At 43.6% G+C, this 20917-nt stretch overlaps 2 protein-coding genes across 2 annotated transcripts; one reads left to right on the forward strand and one right to left on the reverse strand.

The window, feature by feature from the left end:
• The first annotated feature begins 1045 nt into the window (after positions 1–1045).
• On the forward strand, positions 1046–6996 carry cbln4 (cerebellin 4 precursor). The gene is made up of 3 exons (XM_088408482.1): positions 1046–1381; positions 2304–2420; positions 3333–6996. The coding sequence occupies exons 1-3, from the start codon at positions 1079–1081 to the stop codon at positions 3528–3530; spliced, it is 618 nt and encodes a 205-aa protein (XP_088264608.1). The 5' UTR covers positions 1046–1078; the 3' UTR covers positions 3531–6996.
• Positions 6997–14027: 7031 nt separating this feature from the next.
• Positions 14028–16007, reverse strand: LOC148428379 (N-acetyltransferase family 8 member 3). Its single transcript, XM_088408158.1, has 2 exons — positions 15968–16007; positions 14028–15701 (listed from the first exon to the last, which is right to left on the reverse strand). The coding sequence occupies exons 1-2, from the start codon at positions 15984–15986 to the stop codon at positions 14989–14991; spliced, it is 732 nt and encodes a 243-aa protein (XP_088264284.1). The 5' UTR covers positions 15987–16007; the 3' UTR covers positions 14028–14988.
• Between the last annotated feature and the right edge of the window lie 4910 nt (positions 16008–20917).

The raw sequence follows: 20917 nt of genomic DNA on the forward strand, positions 1-20917 counted from the left end.
AACCCAACACTCGTAACCCTTGTGAGGATATTGGATGGATGGATGACGGAAGGATTTGGTACAGTAATATCTTTTAAAAAAATTTTTATGGGAGGCATGCTTTGCCCACGTAAGCGCTATGGTGCATGATGGAGCTGGGATCATTTATGATTAATTTTGCCATGTGAAGTGTAATTGCAATAAAATAAGGACTGGCATTTTTTTTTTCTTTATTTCAGGCCCTTTGATGAACTTTTTTTCAGTTTTGGACTAACCTGTAACCTGCATAAACGCTGTAGTTAACAGTCATAACAGTCGTGGGGGGTGCGAAAGTTTTTCACTTTCCTGAGGGGGGGCGCGAGGCAATGCCAGGGGCTTGCGGATAACCCCAAGGAAGAGGCTTTGTTTTTGCCATGTGAAATATTGCATTCAAATAAAGATTGTCATTTTTTAGGCACTTTGATGCACTTGTTTTTAGCAGTTTCAGACTAACCTGTAACCTGTATAAACACTGTAAAAAGTAGCTAAATTAGCTACTTAGTAGCTTGTTGAAAGTGGATTTCTATTGCTTTTTTCTTTTGTTAACGTTGAAACGGATCGTATACTCATCCAATTTTTATAAAAACTGATATTATTTATAGTTGGCGCGGTAAGTGGGGTGTGTGAAAGGTTTTCTATTGCTTAGTGGGTGCAGCTTTGTTTTTTTTATTGCATAAAAATAAAGGTTGCCATTTATTGATGCGCTTGGTTATTTTTTTTTCTACTTGAGACTAACCTGTATAACCGCTTTCAAATGTAGTTGATGAAAGTTGATTTGTATTGCTTTTTTCTTTGGTTAAGGTTAAAAAGAATCCAGGTTTTGGTCCAGTCATCCGATTTTCAGGGATACTAATCATATTTATAGTCGGGCAGTGGGGGGGGGGCTTTGCAAAATATAACTGAGAAGCGCCGGTCCGCGCGCGGCACCGAATCCCTAGACGGCAGAGGGGCGGGCGGAGGCGCCCCCTCCGTTCTTTGGCATCACGGATTCCGAGCCTCGTCGCCGACGCGCGAACGAAGCGGATCCCCCCCCCCCGCCAGAAGTCGGCGGCGCTCGGGAATGGGGAGGGCGCGCGCGCGGCGAGCGGCGGCGGACATGCGGGCGCTGGGCTGGAGCGTGCTGTGGGCCCTGGCGGCCACGCTGAGAGCCCAGAACGACACGGAGCCGGTGGTGCTGGAGGGCAAGTGCCTGGTGGTGTGCGACTCGGACCCGGCCGCCGACTGGCGGGCGTCCGGCGCCAACTCGCCGCTGGGCATCTCGCTCCGCGCCGCCAGCTCCAAGGTGGCTTTCTCGGCGCTGCGCGGCAACAACCACGAACCCTCCAAGATGAGCAACAAGACCAGGATCATCTACTTCGATCAGGTCTGCCACCTCCGTCGACCGCGTGCCCGTGCGTGCGTTTCGGGACGGGCGGGGAGGGGCTGCTGGCTGCTGGCTGCTGGCTGGCTGCCTGGCTGGCCGGGGGGATTATTCTGTCTTTTATCAAAAGGGGGGCTTGATATAAAATACTTGTATTTTTTGGGAGGCTTGTAAAGAAGATAATTTCAATGTAACGTGGATGGTAGCTGAAGTCCGTTTGTTCCCCTGTCAGATACACCTAGTTTTTTTTTTTTTTTAACAATTTTACTTTAGGAAAGTGGTAACTTCAAATTTGTATTTAATTCCACCCTGGCTGAATAGAGGAAATTCAAATAGTCTCTCCCTTTGTTTCATCCAAAAGACATCTTTTTTTTTTTTTTAGGAGTCCAGACATGCGGTTCCCATTATAAATAATTTCATGTATTTTTTTTCATCTTTTTTTCAAGTATTTGGCTAAAGAAGTGTTGAATGGCGGCTAGCGCTAAATCAATAAAACATCCATTTTTTGGAGCTTTGAACCAAGTCCATTGTTAATCTCTTATCCTAAAATCTCCTAAGGTGTTAATTTGGCAAGGGCCCCGCCCGTGCAGATGAAAATGGTTTGAAGTGCGCTTATGACGACAAGCGCAAGACGCCTCTTATCCGCGTTTTACTGTAGAAATGTTGAAGTGGCCAAAATGTGTGTTTGGAAACACATTAGTTTTAAAAAGGTATTAACATTCAATGGCGGGGATGTATTTTCAGGGTTTTTGACTTAAGTATCTGCGATTGACTGTCTGGACGCTTAAAAAAAACAAAAAAACATAAACATACATACCTTGCATTGAATGAGTAAAACTGGTTGAATTGATTGCTTGGTTGAAGAATAATGAATACAATTTCATAAAAAATAACATGATATATATATGTTATGTGTCTTGCCAAGGTTCTCGTCAATATTGGCAACTTCTTCACGTTTGAATCCGTCTTTTTGTCCCCAAGAAAGGGAATCTACAGTTTCAACTTCCACGTCATTAAAGTATACCAGAGCCAGACCATACAGGTACGCTACAGCTTTGGAACAAGACTTCAAGTCAAGCAGGACAAGTTGCACTCACACCACAATTAGTGTATGAGGCCAAAAAAAAGAAACACACACACACACACACATTGAAAATAATCGTCTCAAACTCATTCATCAGCTAGTACTGTAGTTTTCCCAAATCATCTGTATTCTTAATTTCTGATTGTCGATATGAATAGTTGATTGTTTTGTTAACAATTCCTTTAGCGCAGCACCATGCATACCGTAACCCCAGCCATGACTGCAGCTTCTAATCTATGTGCCTTACAATGCAGTGCGACGTTTTAAAATAGGACGTTCATTAAACCTGCGCCCTATATTGCAGAAAATACGAGAAGAAAAGGCTGTGGCACTTATTGTAAAAGTGATTTCTTGGTTTTTATTTGGAATAAATTCAGAAAATGGCAAAAAAATCCACATTGTCATAACTTGGTATTAAGGGTTTAAAGGGTTGAGGAGAATTATTGGGGCTTGGTACGGATTAGGCTATTTACATGTAAAAAGCGCCTCTCCTTATGAAAGATTCACATGAGAAATGTATTTCCGGAACGGATTAATTAATGTAAGTAGAGGTACCACTACATACAGTATGTATGATGATGTGGAATGTGTTTAGATATGATCACATTGTTGCTATAAGCGAGCACTTAAAAATAGTTTGAAATAAAAACAAAAAATAAAGTTTCTGGATACCACCTTTCTGCGTAAATATCTGATGTTACGACCTTGTGTTTTGGCTCAATTTTTGCTGGTGCGGCTTATATACCAATGCGGCTTATAGTCCAAAAATGAGGCTAATTGATTAGTACCTAAATGAATGGATGTAGCACTTTTGGCGCTTAAGACAATCAACGACTTTTGCACTTTTGACAAACTGTCGGCGCTCGCTAGGTGAACCTGATGTTAAACGGGAGACCCGTCATCTCAGCCTTCGCGGGGGACAAGGATGTGACCCGCGAGGCGGCCACCAACGGAGTTCTGCTCTATCTGGACAAGGAGGACAAAGTCTACCTGAAACTGGAGAAGGGCAACCTGGTGGGCGGATGGCAGTACTCGACATTTTCCGGCTTCCTCGTCTTTCCGCTGTGAGGGACCGACGGAAAGAGTGACCCAAAACGGCTTTGAGGAGATCCTATGTTTTTTTGCGCCTTCCCGTCGATCGAGCCGCCTCCAGGGAGAAGCCTTGGGAATCCCGCGAGAGCTTCGGCTACGTTCACACGGCAGGACTTACGTGTCGATTCCCATTTTTGTGTGAGGTCCTTCGCGTTTCCAATCGAAAGCCACCTCCACGTGACCTGTGTTTGAACCCTCGACATCCCAAAAGCGAGCGTGCTTAACGTTAGCGCAAAGGTCCCCGACCGCTGGTCCGCGGCCGGTTCCCGGTCCCTGGCTGGCCTGGCACTGTGTCGCACCTTAAATCATGATGTTTTGGAACTGAATTTGTTTATCCTTTAACGGTTCGTTCATTTGTGCTTTGTTTGGCTTTGCGTTTTTTGGCGCCGCCTCTGGCCGCTGTTGGTATTACGTTTTGTAGTGAGGAAGGACGGCGTGGCTTCAATTGAGAGCTGTTCTTTCTCTCTGTGAAACGCGTGCTTGTAAGTCGTACTTTCTTTGTTAGGAGGTGTCATTTATGATAATATGCCCAAAATGAGTTTGTTTGCTGACTCGATAACTTGCGACTGTGGGTAACATGCTAGCTTATGTTACTTCTTATCTTCAGCATGTTATATAGTGTCGCGTTGTATGCGTCTAATGCGTTTGCATTTTCGTTTGTGCCAGGTATTTCCCTTTCGTGTATGTTAGCAACATATTGCTAAGTACTCATTTGCATCTAATTGACGTTTTGTATTGAAATGAATAGCATTTGTGATTCAGCTACAGTATATGATTGATTTAATCCGTGTAATTTGTGTACATTTTGAGGCGGCAGCCAGGTCGCGCAACAAAAGATGGGATGTGGATCGATATCAGGACGGCGTACTCAAGCGGCTTGGGTCGCATGTGAATCAAAAATGGGATCCGTGTTGGTCAAACTGACATCAAAAGATCAGATACAGGTCGCATAGGGGCAAAAAAAATTTGAATTTTGGGGAAAATTGCAATTTGTTGACTTCAACCTGCAGTGTGCACGTAGCCTTTGTTGTCATGACAACAGTAGCTCAGGTGTTTTGCCCATTTTGCTTTTGTTCGGCATTTTGCTTGAAATATAGCAAACCACCCAAATGCATCTTTGTTGTCCAATATGCCACATACAACTTTGATATGTTTTCCTGTGCTGCGCGTTGTCTCAACTGTCAGGAAACGGTCACAAAATGACATTGTATAGAACCCCTAAATCTGAATAGAACTACGCTGTGGAATCGAATTCGACTCTGACTCAATGGTATAGAAACGTAACGCTATTTTCACATACAGGGAATGTGAATGTAGGCAAACACGATAAAAGAATTCAAAGAAAAATAGTAAGAAGAAGCAAAACTAACAACGCCTATAGCAGGGGTGTCAAACGTACGGCCCGCGGGCCGCATCCGGCCTACAAGGAGGTTTCATTAAAACGGAATAGGACCGAGCCCATTAGTCCGCTGTCCGTAATCAATAGACACGATTTCTTACTTACATGAAGCAATGCCCCAATGTTCACGTTAGCATTAGCATCAAACGTTGTCGTGCTACTGCTTAGCACAGAAAAAAAATAATGGGCAGGACTGGACCATTACCACACATTTGGATTTTCCCCGTGTTGTATTATAAACAATGGATCTTGTATTTCTTTTCAAATTGCCTTTTTTTTGGTTTTTACAGCTAGGCAGTTAGCACACAGTGACATCATGACTTCTTAGTGAGTTTTAAACTTCTGTCATGTATGTCTTGAGACACATTTGATTCAGTGGGTTTTTCTTTGCACTTCACTGTACTCCTTGAAAAGAAGTTGTGCAATAACATATTTTCATTGGGGCAATTTTTTTTCCCCGCTGGATATTTTTTGTATTTATTTATTTTGTTAATTGAAATATTGATTTACTTATTCAGTCATACTTTATCGTATGTAATCTATACAAAACATGTACTTGAAAAAAATGATGGAAAGTGTTATAGAATATGGGAACAAAAGCTCCTTTACTGTACTTCTTTCATTTTTAAATTTATTTTTCGACAATGTGTTTCTAGTTGACCACCACTATAGACAGGAATTTGGAGCGCATAGCAAAATTCTACATATATAGACAAGCGAGTTATCAAAGCAAAGACAGCGTTGTTTCTTTGCATCATAGTGATATTGTTTTGCACTTGTATGACAAATTTGAATGTTGAAAACAAAACAAAACAAATAGATGACGAGCGTGAGGTGAGGGAACATTATAAAAGGTTCAATGCTTTTCAAATTCAACTTACAACTGCTGTTTTATTCATTTGTTTTGTTTGTATGTACGTCTGTTTTTGGTGGCAGATTTCTTCTTCCACTTGCATGGGGGTCATAAAAGTTCAAGAGTTGAAGTTTGGGCATGAAACAGACTTTCTATAGTAGTTTTAGATCCAAAGAAGTCAGCGTTGCATCGTATGTTACGCAAATCGGGCACTTCCTTGTTCAATTGTTTTCGTAGAGGAACTAGCATATTTCTCTGAGTACAAGTCCAGTTTTTTTCCCTCATTTTCAACCCCTAAATTAGGGGGGTCCACTTATAACCGCAACCTTCCACGCTCTGACCTCACAAAGGTCGTCACTTGGGTAAAGAACATCCCAAGTAAGATGATCAGCAAATCATCTCCCACGACCTTTCAAACCAAACCCGTGAAAGCGTAACCACGATGTTTGAACAATTCACGAGGAGTAAGACAGGAATGTCCGGGATTTAAAGTAGGAGGAGCTATTTGGCACTTTCGGATAGTGATGATAGGGCTTTTCGGCAAATTAATATTCACCTGTGTCAAAACATAAAGCATTGAAACTTCAAACAATGTTATGATTGCAACATTCGTTTCAGCATTTGCGTCTACGCACACTTCGCCTCGCACCCCCCCATAACCGCGAGGTCATGTTTTTTTTCGATATACAATGATGAAATGTGTCTAAAAGTATTGTTTTTTTATTTTAATAGCACACACCATGTGTTATAATTAGACAGCCATGATATACTACTGTATGTAACCGCTAAAGCCAAGGTTAGACTTATACAGTAATAACATTTTGGTAAATTTCACCCAAATCGAAGTAGAAAAGGGGGGCGGACTTATAAGTGAGGTCGACTTGTACACGGAGAAATACGGTAATCCTGCATAGCCATCGCAACAGTTCGCTGAATTGAATTCACGCACGTGCTCCATCCATGTAGCTGAACTAGCCTTGCAATTATGTTCATTGTGATCTTTATGTGGACTTATGTGCACCCCACAAGGAGAAATGGGTCCATATCTGTCATGAGTACCTGACAGAAAAAAAATAAATGATAATAAGAATTAACATCAGACATCCTCGTCGAGCTGCTTTAAATGTTTGCCAAAATGAAAATGTATCTGCAATACACAGTGTTGACAATAAAAATGTACATTTGTGGTACTTGTGTTGCTCTTTTAAAAAAACAAAACACGAGCATAGCGATGCTAATCATTTGTTTGACCTGCTTTAACCCCTGCGTGTCTGGGGTTTGATTTTTCACTCGCCCGGCCTTATTATCACCCAACCTGGGCTGACTTTGAAACGGTCAGAACATAGCCAACACCTCCTACATGTAGAAAAATAATAAAAATGCCATGACAGCTAAAGTAACCCTCCTGTATATTTACATATTTATGAAATTGAAACAGGAAGACTTTTGCATTGCGGTAGTCCAGGCTAAGCCGGTCATGGAAGTCTTGTAAGGCCTGCAAATGTTGGCCGCTAGCACCACCCGGTGCACCCGACTCCGATTGACCTAATATAACCGCAAGGGGCTTTGATTGCACATCGGGCTGAGCTTAAAAAAAATTCAAAAACAGCATCAGAAAAGAACTTCTTCAACGAATGCCAGTGGATTGCGGCGCTAGCAATATTTCCTACCTGGCTTACATTCACCAGTCACATAATATTTCATCATTTATTTTTTTTGAACATTTGTTGAAGAGCTCAATAAATTAACATTCTTAATGGCAAGCCAGAAAAGGAAAGCCTTCATTGAAATCTTATCTACACATTCTTTGGATTTAGCCGTGACGGATAAGAAAGATTTTTCAAGGACCGGATTTCATCGTTAGAACTCGCGGCTCTTTGCTAAGGTTTTATCCAATGGCACAAACCTTGCACTCACACCAAGATTGTACGCTGACTTTGCAAATATCTTTGATTTTGTTCTCCATGCCACAATTGTTCAAAAAGATTGGGAGAATAGTCCGCATCAAAAAACAAAACTTTTCTTTCAACCCTCGTGCTCTATTTTGTCTGATCCTTTAAATCTGTACATCGAAGGTATTTCATTTTACAGATGGCATTGAAAAAAGATACTAGGGAGCTGAAATTTCACCCAGATGGTGTAAAGATAACAAATTGCAATATGGCACCACTACTTCGTATTGCTTTCCCCCATTCTTTGATATTTACATCAAAGGCATTTCACTCAAAGGAAAAGCATTGAAAGAAGACACCAGAGAGCTGAAATTTCACCCAAAAAAATGACGTGTCAAGTTTCAACATGGAAGCACTACTTAGTTAAAAGTTTTGCAGAAAATAAGTTGTCCAGTCCTTTGATCTTTACATAGAAGCCATTTCACATCAAAGGGAAAGCATTGAAAGAAGACACTAGGGAGCTGAAATTTCACCCAGTCAGTTCAAAACACCAGAACTGCCGAGAATGATGTGGAAGAAAATACCCCAGAAGTGGTCAAAATACCACACAAAGGTTAAATTGTGACAATACTTTTTCCAGAGTGGTAGATGTATTTTTATGGTAAATAAACTGCCGTTCTCCTTGATTGCATCCACAGGGTCTTATAAAGCCCTGAAAGTGAACTAAGTGTAATCAAGCCGCATGCGGTCTAACGAGCAAACACACTTGTGATGATGATGTGTTGCCCTGCTTCCCGTCAGTCGCCCAGAGCCCGTAAAGTCAAAAAAAACCCCAAACAACCCGCATTATTAACGGTCCTTTCAGTCCCACTGCCGTTAAAGGGAACAAAACAAATATGTGTTTGGGGGCCATAAAATACATCCATGACCCACCTTCCTTAGCAACCGTTGCTAAGCACAGCAAGGCCTGTTGGGGACCTTCACGTCACTCTTCCCTTTTTTTTTTATGTTTGTTTTTAAAAATCTGAACAAAGCAAGTTCAGGTTGAACTGACATCACTTAAACTCTTTACTGAAAGACATCGCATGCTTTTGTTGAGTGCTGATGCAAATCATTTAAAATATAATAATAATAAAATGACAGACGCGCGGGAATGAAAATGTATTCAAGGTCCGTATCACGGAAGCGTTTTGTTTTGTTTTTGTTTTATTTCTCACCCTAATCACACCTCCAAAGTGTTATTTTCCTTCATTGATGCATTTTGAAGAATTCAACCAAGCAGATAAAAATGATTTGCCAGAGGCGTGATGATGATAGTCCCTCTCACGGGCTATACAGTGCCCCTGTGCGACCTGTGCAAGAGTAAATACACACCCACCCCATCTAAAAGGATGTTCCCATTTTTCTACTTTTGTTTTCATTCTGGTGTTGGGGAGGAGATATTTGACAAAAACAGCAAAAATGTCACTTTTTTGTATAGACAATCAAAGTCAGTAGTCAAAAATTCACCCACGGGTGGAACTGACGGTATGAGTAGCGGTTTCCGGAGGGACAGATTTGATAGGAGGAACGGGTTTGTGTGATCTCCTGACACGTCTTTCGCTTTGTTGGCTCTCCAGTTTATTTGGATGGCACAGTGCTCATCTCACCCCTGAAAAGTGTTGGGTCCACGAGACTCCAACGACTAAAATCTATGGGTCCGGACAGAATGTTTGGGGTCCCAAAATTTGCGCAGTAAAAAAGACAAAGTAAGTCCAAGGTTCAAATTGCATTACAAGAGGTGAGTAAAAGCCAACAATGGATATCTACCAATGTCACAGTAAAATGTATTAAAATAGGATGAACATACATGCAGCGTCCGTCAACATCTTCTTCATACCGCAACCACTGATATAAGAGTCCATTTTGTTTGAAAAGTCCAATTTTAGTTTGAATGTTCATTTGTTTCATTTCAGCACGTCTGTTTTGTTCATCTTCTCGAGCTTCTGAAGCATTTCATTTGTGCTTATTTGCTTTCTGGCTCATTGTTACCCCTTTGTGTATTTTTGGACTTGTCACTGACTTTAATAACAACTTTACTTTGTTTTGGGCCTGAAGATACGCCAAGAAATTCCACTGAGCAATTTTTCTGTGAAATACATTTGAATGGCTTAAAAAACCTGAAAGTAGAGCATTTGAGAAGCACTGCGCCATTCGGACTCCGGTGTGGGCGGGAGAAAAGCCATGAAAATGAGGAAAACATGAAGTGACGCGGGACGTCGCGATGGCTATTCAAAAGTCCAACTACTGATGGTGAGGTTTAATGCCGAGGTAAAATCTAAAACATAAAACCGACCGAGCGTGGCCGAAAGCCCCTATTCGTTGGACAATAGAATCGACGGGAGTAGTTCTGATCTCTTTTTTTCTTTTTTGATGGGGTAATATCCTCCTCATCCATTAAGAAATGACTATTTTTAGAAAAAGGGATTCAATCATCTGCTTGGATCATCCTCGCCACGGTCGGGACGCTAAACACGAGTGACGTGCCGGCTTTTAGCATGCGCCCCGCTTTAAAATTTTACCTTTGGGCGATTGCGTGAGCCGCTGGTCAAGTTGACCGTCGTGAGGACACCGAAGCAAAAACATCTGTGCGGTCTGCTTCCTGTCAAGGCGGCACCTATGAAAACACACGGATGGATGACTTTGATCGACAATGGGACCAGGCCAGCCGAAAACTTTACAAAACACCATGGTTGCCTTGGTTACAACTGTTTCGGAATACATTTGCAAACGGGGCAGGTGGATGGGAGCAGCGTCGGCTGCGATGGGTACGCTGTACCCGTCAGTCGTAGAAAGAAAAAGCTGAGCCCAAGGGATAAAGTCTCCATTTACCCGTCGGTCACCGGTGAAAACCGCCCGGATTCTCTGGGATTCCTTTCGGTCACTTGAGCGCCAAAATTTCACGAGTCCGGAACTTCAGTAATGGCGAGTTCAAATTCCATGTGAACTTAATATTCGCCGATCACCCCACATCAACGATAACGTCGTCAAGCGTTGATATGAGCCACCCCCCGTCAACGGCAAGATTGTCTGAGGTGATAAAAAAAAAAAAAAAATGTTCAGATCCAAGTAATGGGCTCTCACAAAGATTTAAAAGGCCGCTTTCATACACCCCTCCATAAAAAAATGCAGAAAACCAATTTTTCACCAGGAGCATCTTCGCGAAAATGCTTCCGTTTCAAACTGTGATTTGTTTGACTCTGCCCTGACTCCAGGATTTAAAAAAAAAAAAAAATCCATGGTAGTGGTGTTGGAATTAGAAAAAAAGCCCAACATCAGAGTCTACAAGAAATATACGGCTCAGTGGTTAAATCCAGCCTGTGAAAACAAAAGCGGGGTGACCCTGCAGTCATATGCTGCCTTAAGACTTGGATATTAATTAGGCTGCGAATGTGTGAATGCTAAATCCTGACTTGTGCTTGGATTAGAAAGCTAATAGGGCAAACCAAGTTCACTCTTATGACACCCCGCATCCCGTGTGCGTTCAGCGCATAGTTGAACCGGCGCTTTCCGACCGAGCGCTGTGCCGTGACACGTCGTCAGGTGTGACGCCGGGAAATCATCCCATCATTTGGATGAACAACTTTTCTTTTTCCATTGACAATCGTGTTGTGAACCCCTGGATTTTTCGCTAGCCTGGCCTTATTGTCACCCAACTTGGGCTGGCTTTGAAAGGCTCATAACATTGTCAAATAGAAATATGTATTTACTTTTAACCCCTCGAAATGTTCATTGGCATCAGCCCTATCCATACATATTTTCAAAAAATGAAAGAAAAATCGTGTGGGAGGGCTACGCCCCCTTATGTACAAAAATTGTAAAGATATGATAATAGCAGAAGTAACTACGCTGTATATTTATATATTTGTGAAATTGAACTGAAATGGACTTTTGCGTTATAGGAGTCCAGGCTCAGCCAACCATCGAAGTCATTGAAAGGCTTGCAAATGTTATAAGTTGGACATGAGCACCACCCGGTGGTTTTGGGGTGTCGACACAAAAATTTCTTTTGCCCCCCCATTGCCTTGAAAGGATTAATAAAAAAAAACAGGGAAATGCAAGATAAAACATTAGGTTATCAGTATGTCCAAAAGTGACAATAGTTCCAATTTTGAATGGTAGTAAATGAGCCCGACATGGGCTAAATTCGACACCCAAAGGGTGTACCTCTCCACCTCCCGTTTGTAAGGATTTAGAAGGGACGGCAGCGTAGCATAACGAAGGTCGTCATGTTTTGACAATCTTTGCAATATTTTAACCTCCGAGTGGTTTCGCGTACGCTTTTCCTTTGATATTGCGCAAAAAAAACATAAAAAAGGCCGAGTTGGCTCAAAATTTTCCCTAGGGATTGAAATGCAACAGCACACTTTTCCATTTTGGGTTGTATATTTTCTCTGTCTTGAAAATGGATCGAGATGCTTCTGGAGGTCACAGAGCTGAAAGCGGGGTTTGGCTCCCTCGGCCGTGTTGGATCGCTGAGTCATGGTTACCGGGAGGCAACATTAAAGGGAAACTTTGAGCCCGCTCGGCAGGAAGGACAAAGTGGCAAGAACGGAGCCCGCTGAGGAGAAAGCGCGCGTTCCACTTTTTGCATCTTCTGGCTTCTCGCACGCGCTCTTTTGATCATTGGCTTCCTCGTTACAAATCACAGATTCTGCTGCCGTTGTTGTGCACGGTATGCGATTCTATCAGATTTAACCCTTGTGCCGTATTATTTGGATCATTTTTTGCTCATTTTCTTTCACATCATTCTTGCAGTATTATAGCCAAGCGATGACACACTCCTGCTGGTGTGATAACATAGTGGTCATGCCAAGTTGAACTTTGACATGTTGGCACCATCTAGGTGAGATTTCAGCTCCCCCGTGTCTACTTTCAACGCTTTCCCTTCTATGTGAATTTTAAATGTTGTCACCATCTGGATGAAATTTCAACTCCCACATGTGTACTTTCAATGCTTTCCTTTCGATGTGAATTTGACATGTCACCATCCCTGGGTGAGATTTCAGCTCCCCCGTGTCTACTTTCAACGCTTTCCCTTCGATGTGAATTTGACATGTTGTCAACCATCTGGGTGACATTTCAGCTCCCACACGTCTACTTTCAATGCTTTCCCTTTGATGTGAATTTGACATGTTGTCACCATCCGGGTGAAATTTCAGCTCCCACACATCTACTTTCAATGCTTTCCCTTCGATATGAATTTGACATGTCACCATCTCTGGGTGAGATTTCAGCTCACTCGTGTCGTCTTTCAATGGTTTCCCTTCAATGTGAATTTGACGTTGTCACCATCTGGGTGAAATTTCAGCTCCCTCGTGTCTATTTTCAACGCTTTCCCTTTGATGCGAATTTGACATTTCGCCCGGGTGAAATTTCAGCTCCCTCGTGTCTTCTTTCAACGCTTTCCATTTGTTGTGAATTTGCCATGTCGCCATCCGGGTGAAATTTCAGCTCCCCAGTGCCTTCTTTCAACGCTTTGCCTTTTACGCGAAATGTCGTTTGATGTCAGACTGGACAAAATACCGTGAAAGGCAATGACGGAGCGGGAGGAGAAACTAAGCTGCCTGCGCCGAAATCAGGCAGGCGAAGCAGCCGCTTTCACCGAACCCAAACGAGACGTTTGCAATCATCCAAAATGGACGCGGCCGGAAGTGGCCCCGCCGTTAAGTTTTTCGTTTGCCGTTCGTTTGAATGCGCAGCGCCGCCCTTTATCCTCTTTGTATGCGGCACTCTCTCCGCCCTAAAGAATTTGAAAGCTCCCCATGTCCTGACACTGTTGCATTTTTCATTGGTATTTGACGCAAAGAATTGTGAGGTCTTAGAAGACGGCGGGCATTCATTCCCGCCAGGTAGACGGATTCCACTTCTCCCCGGAAAGAAGCCTAACGCAAAGTTCTCCCCCGCCCGCCGCCCTCCCAATGACTCAACTTCTCCTCTCTCGGACGTTTGAGCGGACCCAACAACAGAACGGCCGGGACGCTGATGCCGTTTATCGCATCGTCCCCGGATTTTCGTGTGTGATTATATTGTTTTCAGGCTTAATTTGGCTTCGATGCCAAAGACGTATTATGGAAAAAAATCGTCACGACCCACAAAAACAACAGTGAGTTTTTTGGGGAGTGGAACTCATCTTGATGGTCATTTACAAACAGGTAAATTGTAATCAAAAAGCAGCAAAACAAAACATTTCTACCCTTGAAAGATGAACGCACAAAACGTATTTTCCACCAAACCATGGATTTAACCTTGGCTCGACTGGATAAATTTCAGTAGACGTTTATTTGAGGGGTAGGTATTTATTCAAGGAAGTATTCAAGTGAACAAATGAAAGGTACCGTATTTCTCCAAGTACATGTCCACCTCGCTTTCTTTAATAAAAACGTGTTTATAAGTCTACCCGTGACTTTAGTGGTTATATAGATCATGGCTGCCCAATTAAAACACATGGTGTGTGTTATTAAAATGAAGAAATTACATTTAGACAGAGTTCTTCATCGCATATCGAATAACGTACCGTTGCGGATATTGGGGGGACGAGACGTAGACGCAAATGCTGAAACTAACGTTGCAACAATAAAGTGATTTGAAGTTTCATTGCTTGTTTTTTTTTTTTTTTTTAATATTTAGTCAAAAAGGCCAAAAAATCACCATGACTATCTGACACGCCAAATAGCTCCTCCATTCAAGGTCTAGGGAGATGATTTGCTAATCATCTTACTTGGGATGTTCTTCAACCAAGTGACGACCGTTGGGAGATCAGAGCGCGGAAAGTTGCCCTTTGCTGTTTCGGCCCCTACGTGCCGACATCCATGCCGGCTTCAAGTACGCGTCCGAGGGCTGTAGGAGACGAGTCAAGCCGTCTTTTCCTTTTCATAATGCATCAGAGACGAAAAATGATCCACGCAGCCTTATTGTTGGCGACAAAGATTGACGAAAGGGCATTTTCTGCAACGTTCTGGGCAAATACTTTAAAATGGATCCATGCTATGTCGAATTAGAGGTATATCATTTTAAGCCTTGTAAATGACATATTACTTAATTCGCAATCAAAAGAATGTTATTCAAAGACAGATACGTGGAAAAATTGCTCCGTTTTGAGTTATGCCGGAATAAGTCGACCCCCATGATACGGGGGCTGAAAACGAGGAAAAAAAACTCGACCGGTACTCGGAGAAATCGGGTATTTTGCACGGCGCGGGCGGAATGAGGCGCCGGCGCGGTCGGGGTGGGAAGAGCTCTCGGTGTCTTTCAGAGAGATTTTTCCATGCGGATCACGCTGATCCTGGCCAGTTTGGAGATCCAGCGATTGGCGTGCGTATCGTCACGTGACGAGGTCTGAACAAAGCCGCTCTTTTGGAGGAGGGCGATGGCCCCCGCCTGCGGCGAGCTGACGTCCAGCACCAGGCGGGCGAAGCCCCGCTCTTTGCAGAAGTCTAGTGCCCGGCGGGTCAGCTGGGAGCCCAGCTTCCTCCGCCGCCACGGGAAAGCCACCGCCAAGCCGAGCACCTCGCAGCTATCGTCCGCGCCGTCGGCCGACGATCCCGTCCTCGCCTCGTCTTCCGTGGGCCTTCGCCCCGCGACCGCCACCGTGCCCGCCACCCCGGCCGGTCCTCCGTCCCCGGCCTCCGCCACCCAGAAGCCGCGGTCGGGGTTGTCCGGGCGGCCGGCCAGGACGTCGGCCGCGTCGGCGCCGAGGATCCTCCGCAGGTAGCCCTCGTAGATCTCGTGGCAGCAGAAGTAGACCAGCCCCGCCCAAGCGGCGCCAAAGAGCAGCGCCTGGAAGTAGGAGCTGCCCCCGAGCACGTAGCCGGCCACCGAGATGCTCAGCGCTACGCCGGCGTGGTCCGGGTGGCTCATAGATCTGAAGAACGCCGGGTAGATGTTCTCGCGGACGCCGTCGCGGAACAACTCGGTGACGGCGGCTCGATCGGAGGCTCGGTATTCCCTGATGGTGAACCGGACTGAGGGAGGGAAGCAGGCGGGAAAAAACTAAGCTAGGCTAATCTCTTCAACGACATTCCTGTTGGATTTTCTGATATGTAACCTGGAGAACGGCGCTCTTGTTCTACCGAGGCAATTTGTTTCGCAAACGGATCGAAAATTACACGTGCGATAAAACACGCCTTAGATCAGCATCACATCGCTATAAAAATGACGGGGCCGCAATCACCGCGCAGAATTCATCAGCGTTATTCCAGTGGCAAATTAAAACCAAAAAAAAACTTACTGTTGTTTTTCTGGGCCATGACGATTTTTTCCCCCCTCCTCCTAAGTTTTCTGTGCACTATGAACTTTTCTACGCTGCGCTTGCCCCCAAGTCTAAGCCTAGCGATATTCGACCAATCGCAGAAGGGATGTAAATTAGGCCGGACAAATCCCTCTTACGCCTCCCTCCCAACGCAAACGCGCTGTGAGATGGTCAAACGAAACCAAGGGCTGCCTGAGTGGACACGCTTCAAATCAAATAAATCACAGTGTTGTTTGGACGATGGGATGTCCGTCCAAACTTAATTATCTCAGCCCACGAACTCCGCCGTCAAGGCGGATGAGCGCAAATCCCCATTAAATTGACGCCTGACGTGAATTCGGCCAAGAATGAATGCCCAACGCCGCCCTTCAACGCCAGGCGCCGCGTGTTTTCGAGGCCCGCTTGACCCCCGGCCGTTTCCCTCGGCTTGCGTGAGTCTCGGAAATATTTTGGCCTCAAATTGTATAAAAATGTACACGGATGACATTGATGAAAACAATCTTGTAATTGAATCACAAATGCCATTCATTTCCATACAAATCGTTAATTAGATGCAAATGAGTACTTATCAATGCAAATCCCTTGCATATACTAAAATGTAGCAAAGGAAAAACCTGGCACAAACGAGACCTAACAAAGTAGACCTCACATTAGCTCGCATGTTATCCACAGTCACAAGTTGTTGGAGCAACAAACAAACTGGTTCCAGGCATATTATCATAAATGACAAGATTCTTACAAAGAAAGTAGAACTTAAGTACAACTCGTGGGGCAGATTTCACAGAGAGACAGAAAAATGTGTGTGTGTGTCACTGACAGTGACCGCTCTCGACTGAAGCCACGCTGTCCTTCCTCACTACAAAATGCAATATCAACAGCGGCCAGGGGGGGCGCCAAAACACAAAGACCGAGCCAAACAAAGCACAAAAGAATCAACTGTTAAAAGGATAAACTAAAGCAGTTCCAAAACATCAATATTCCGGGTGCCGCACATGTAGCCCGGTACCAGTTGGTCCAAGGACCGGTACCGGTCCGTAGACCTGGTTTTGGGGATCTTTGGTCAAGAGCATTTCCATTCTTTACTGATCATAATCTCTCATTGTGTATATACTGACTTTTCAAAAGACGAGACAAGACGAGACAGCAGTGAGAGTAATTGGTCAAATGCAACACACATTTATGAAGTCCAAATTCCATCCAGTTTCGAGTGCTTTTGGACAAATGTACGTACTTTTGTGTGATTACGAGTTAAAAAAAAAAGAATTGATCACGCCGCTTTGGAACAGCATCAATCAGGCTGCCCGTTCAAATGAACTACTGGATTGTTCTAAGGGCCATTTTTAATTTCCTTTATTAGAGCACTCGAGGGCGGATTCGGTCATTGTCACAAACGCGAGTTGCGAGCCTGCACCTGTAAGTTGCTGTGGAAACTAGTCATTGTACGCAACTGGTCCGATTGGTATGCGCGTCACGCCGCGGCCGCATTCAAAGTGGGAGGCATTCAAATTCCTCCTGATTTGCAGGCATTTAAACACACTCGTCGCAACTTCGGCCCACTCACCCAAAAACTTTGGAATTGAACCTGACTCGCCTTCAAAATGCATACGCGCCGGCCGAAAAGAACGCTCGGAAATCCATTTAGTCGAAAATGACTCGCGTTATTTGATGAATGCGTTCCATCGCGTGCGACGAAACGGCTCAGGACTGACGGAGCGCTTGGGTCACCTGTAGTTTTTTTGTTTATTTGTTATTTTTTTGCATATGTGAAGGACTTGCATCTTATTTCCTCCGATGACTAATTTTCCCTGATTAGCAGCGGCGCGCGGGTTCCTCGGAGTGCGGCGACACACGGGTGGCCTCACTTCTCGGTGACGCTCAACTAATCATCGTCAGGGAAATAAGAGGATTGCACGCCGACGCGCGCGCGCGCTCTCTCAAGAGGCCAGCCAGTGCCTTTAGAATTACAGACCAGAAAATCTCTGCGCCGGCTAAGGCAGGCATAGGCAACTTTTAACATTCGGAGAGCCGTTTTGACCCGGTTTCCACGGGTCAGACGACAGTGGGAGCCGCAACCACATTATTACGTCTGAAATGAAGATATATGTACTGTATAAAAAACATTATGAAAATGAGGGTAATGGGGCAAGCGGGAGGGTGGACGCGGACGGAATCAATCGGGTGTTAGCGGCCAGAGGAGTTGCTTACAGCAAAGTTGGAGCACATTATTTTCATGAAAAGAAGCAAGCGGACAAAACCAACGTCCGAATCCAGCCATGTTTACAAACAGGGGCATGCAAATGAGATTGATTCAGTGGTAATATTTCCTAAATTCTCCAGATTGTATTTGCTTACCTGTGTGATCTTATTTTGAAATATCTGCTTTTAATCTGGAAGCCAGCGCCGTATTTCCTGTTTATGTTCGGCATTTGGCTCTTAGTCACGTTCGAGTTGACGAAGGTTGTTACATTCTTGGTTTCAAGAAAAGAACTAGTAGACTGAGCCAACGTTTGACCCCACAAGTAGGGGCATTAAGATGACTTTTTTTTTTTAAGAATCCTTCAAGCGCTTTAGTTTTTAATGTTCAGTTATAGCTTCCTCTGAAAATTTGCGCTTTTAATCTGGAAGGCCACTTCCTGTTTGTAACTTTCCCGGAAATGGAGGATTTTCTTTCTTTTTTTTTTTTAACCACACGAAGAGGGGAGAATTAGCCGGAGTTAAATAGCTCCTTGTTACATGCGGACAAGGCTTAAGATTCTGAAAAATAAAAAATCTCTGAGGGTGGCATATGGGGACAAAAAGGGACCAGAATTTTGTCCATCTTTGGGGTTGCTTTCACCCCTCTATCTAAAAAAAAAAAAAGACCCGTCCATGCACTAAGGAGGAGCACGGTCCAATGTCCATAATGTCCTTCACAATCACAACAACCCTTTGGTCTTTTCACCAAGTGTTGACATGATAAAGATAATTAGTTTGGCAATTTTGATTCACTCTAATTTCTTCTGAAAATGAATTAACTTTATCAGGCATTATGACAACATGTCATTCCGTTATTTATAATTGGATGTCTTTTCAGACCGAGAAAATAATGGAATCATTAAAAAACAAAACAAAGGACTATTTGTTGTACAATGTTTTAAGGGTATTGATGCTCGCATTTGTCCAGATTTCATGAATGAAAGCTTCTCGACTTAAAAATGGGATGTCAATGGTGTCAACGCACGTATCGAAAACGTCACGAATCTTGTCAACGCCGTAGATGAGTGATGACTGTAGTGGTTTTCGGTAGCTGTTGACGTCAGCCATTTATGAGGGAAGGTTATGAAAATGGAGACGTGAAGTGGACTAGCATAGACCATTCCATTTCATGTTTTCTTTGCATAATTACAACATGTAATTTCCCGTGTTTTGTGGTGGTAACTTTACTTTGGAATGCATTTTTTACAACTCCATTAAGCTTATGGTGTTCAACATTCAATTTAGGATTGCAACAGCATTTGCCTGAGAGCATTTTTCTTTTTAGTCATCTGTCAAACTCGTTCCCAATTTGATTTAATGTAGACAGGAATCAAGCGCAAAGTGTTTCTGTGCCTCAAATGATTATATGTGCCGTAACAGCCATAACGCACTCTGCATAAAAGCCTTACGCTGGCTTGCTTGTTGATGAGGAGAAAGCAACGTTTGAGAATGCAGATTGAATGCCAAGATTTTCTATAGCTCCTGTTTTTATTGTGCTATAGGTGAGGCGCTCTGACTAAACATGCTTTAGTTATTGCTGAATGATGTGGATGTGCGGATTGTGGACCCAATTGCAGGGAAGCTCAGAGGCAGGAAGTACCTTTTTTATGTCATTATTATTATTATTTCTTTATGCTTCTATTATTATCATTGTCATGATTTTGTTTCTTTTCTTAGACTTTTGTTCTATCTCGCCTTTCTGAACTTTTGTCAAACTCTGCTTTCTGTAAACTCCAGAACATCCTTGCAAAAGAGATGGAAATCTCTTCCAGGTTAAATAAAGATGGAAATACAGTGTGGGAATCCATAGTTAACAGAAAAGAAGACAGGAAAAACAGGACTACAAAAGACAAGCAGGCAGGTAAACCACAATGATCCCGTAAGGAGTGAAACCAAACAGGAAACTAAATACACTCAAACTAATGAGGCAACAAGGAACACTTAAGAAACAATTAAAGCATGGAGCTGATAGAGGAGGAGGCGGGTTGACGAGGACAGGTGGACACAATCAAACTAATGAGACACAAAGGGCAAGAGAACATGAACAAAACTATAATCCATGACCCGCGATAAACCGGTCGACCGTCTAGCTTTTGTTGCTTGGTTTATTTTGAAGCGTTAGCTGGCTTACGCACATTATTTGACTCTTTTACCACAAATGCAGTGCCTTGATAGAAAACACATTCTCATTTGGGACTTTTTGGACACTTGAACTTGTATTGTACTGGGGGAAAAAAGTTTTGCAGGCACAGTACAGACGGTTTTACACTGGGAAATGGAAATTGTGATTAAATAAAACAAAACAAAACACAAGCAAGCCATAATTCCTCCTTGTTATGCCTCAGTTGTAGCATACCATTAGGCAGAAAAAGGGGAAGTCCTCATGTGAGAAGGACGACAATGCGCGTTGTTGCCACATCAATCGGGTCTAATTGGCCGACGGCTGAGCTGAGTCGGCGCGGCGCTAATATGACTGATCTGCTTTGGAAAGAACATAATCCCGCCGGGGTGACTGTAAAGTATTCATCCTTCTTGGCTAAACGCCATGGGAGGAATTTTGAGGAGCGACGCGTGGACTTTTAGATTGGATGGCGATGCGGCCTGACTCAAAGCTCCAGCTTCATTAAGCAAACTTCGGCTTTTTCCGTTACGAGCTTTGAAAATCACCACGCGTATAGTCTTTGCTGCGATCTA

The sequence above is a fragment of the Hippichthys cyanospilos genome, chromosome 2 (genome assembly GCF_059441005.1).
Source record: "Hippichthys cyanospilos isolate Australia breed blue-spotted pipefish chromosome 2, RoL_Hcya_1.0, whole genome shotgun sequence".
Taxonomy (NCBI): domain Eukaryota; kingdom Metazoa; phylum Chordata; class Actinopteri; order Syngnathiformes; family Syngnathidae; genus Hippichthys; species Hippichthys cyanospilos.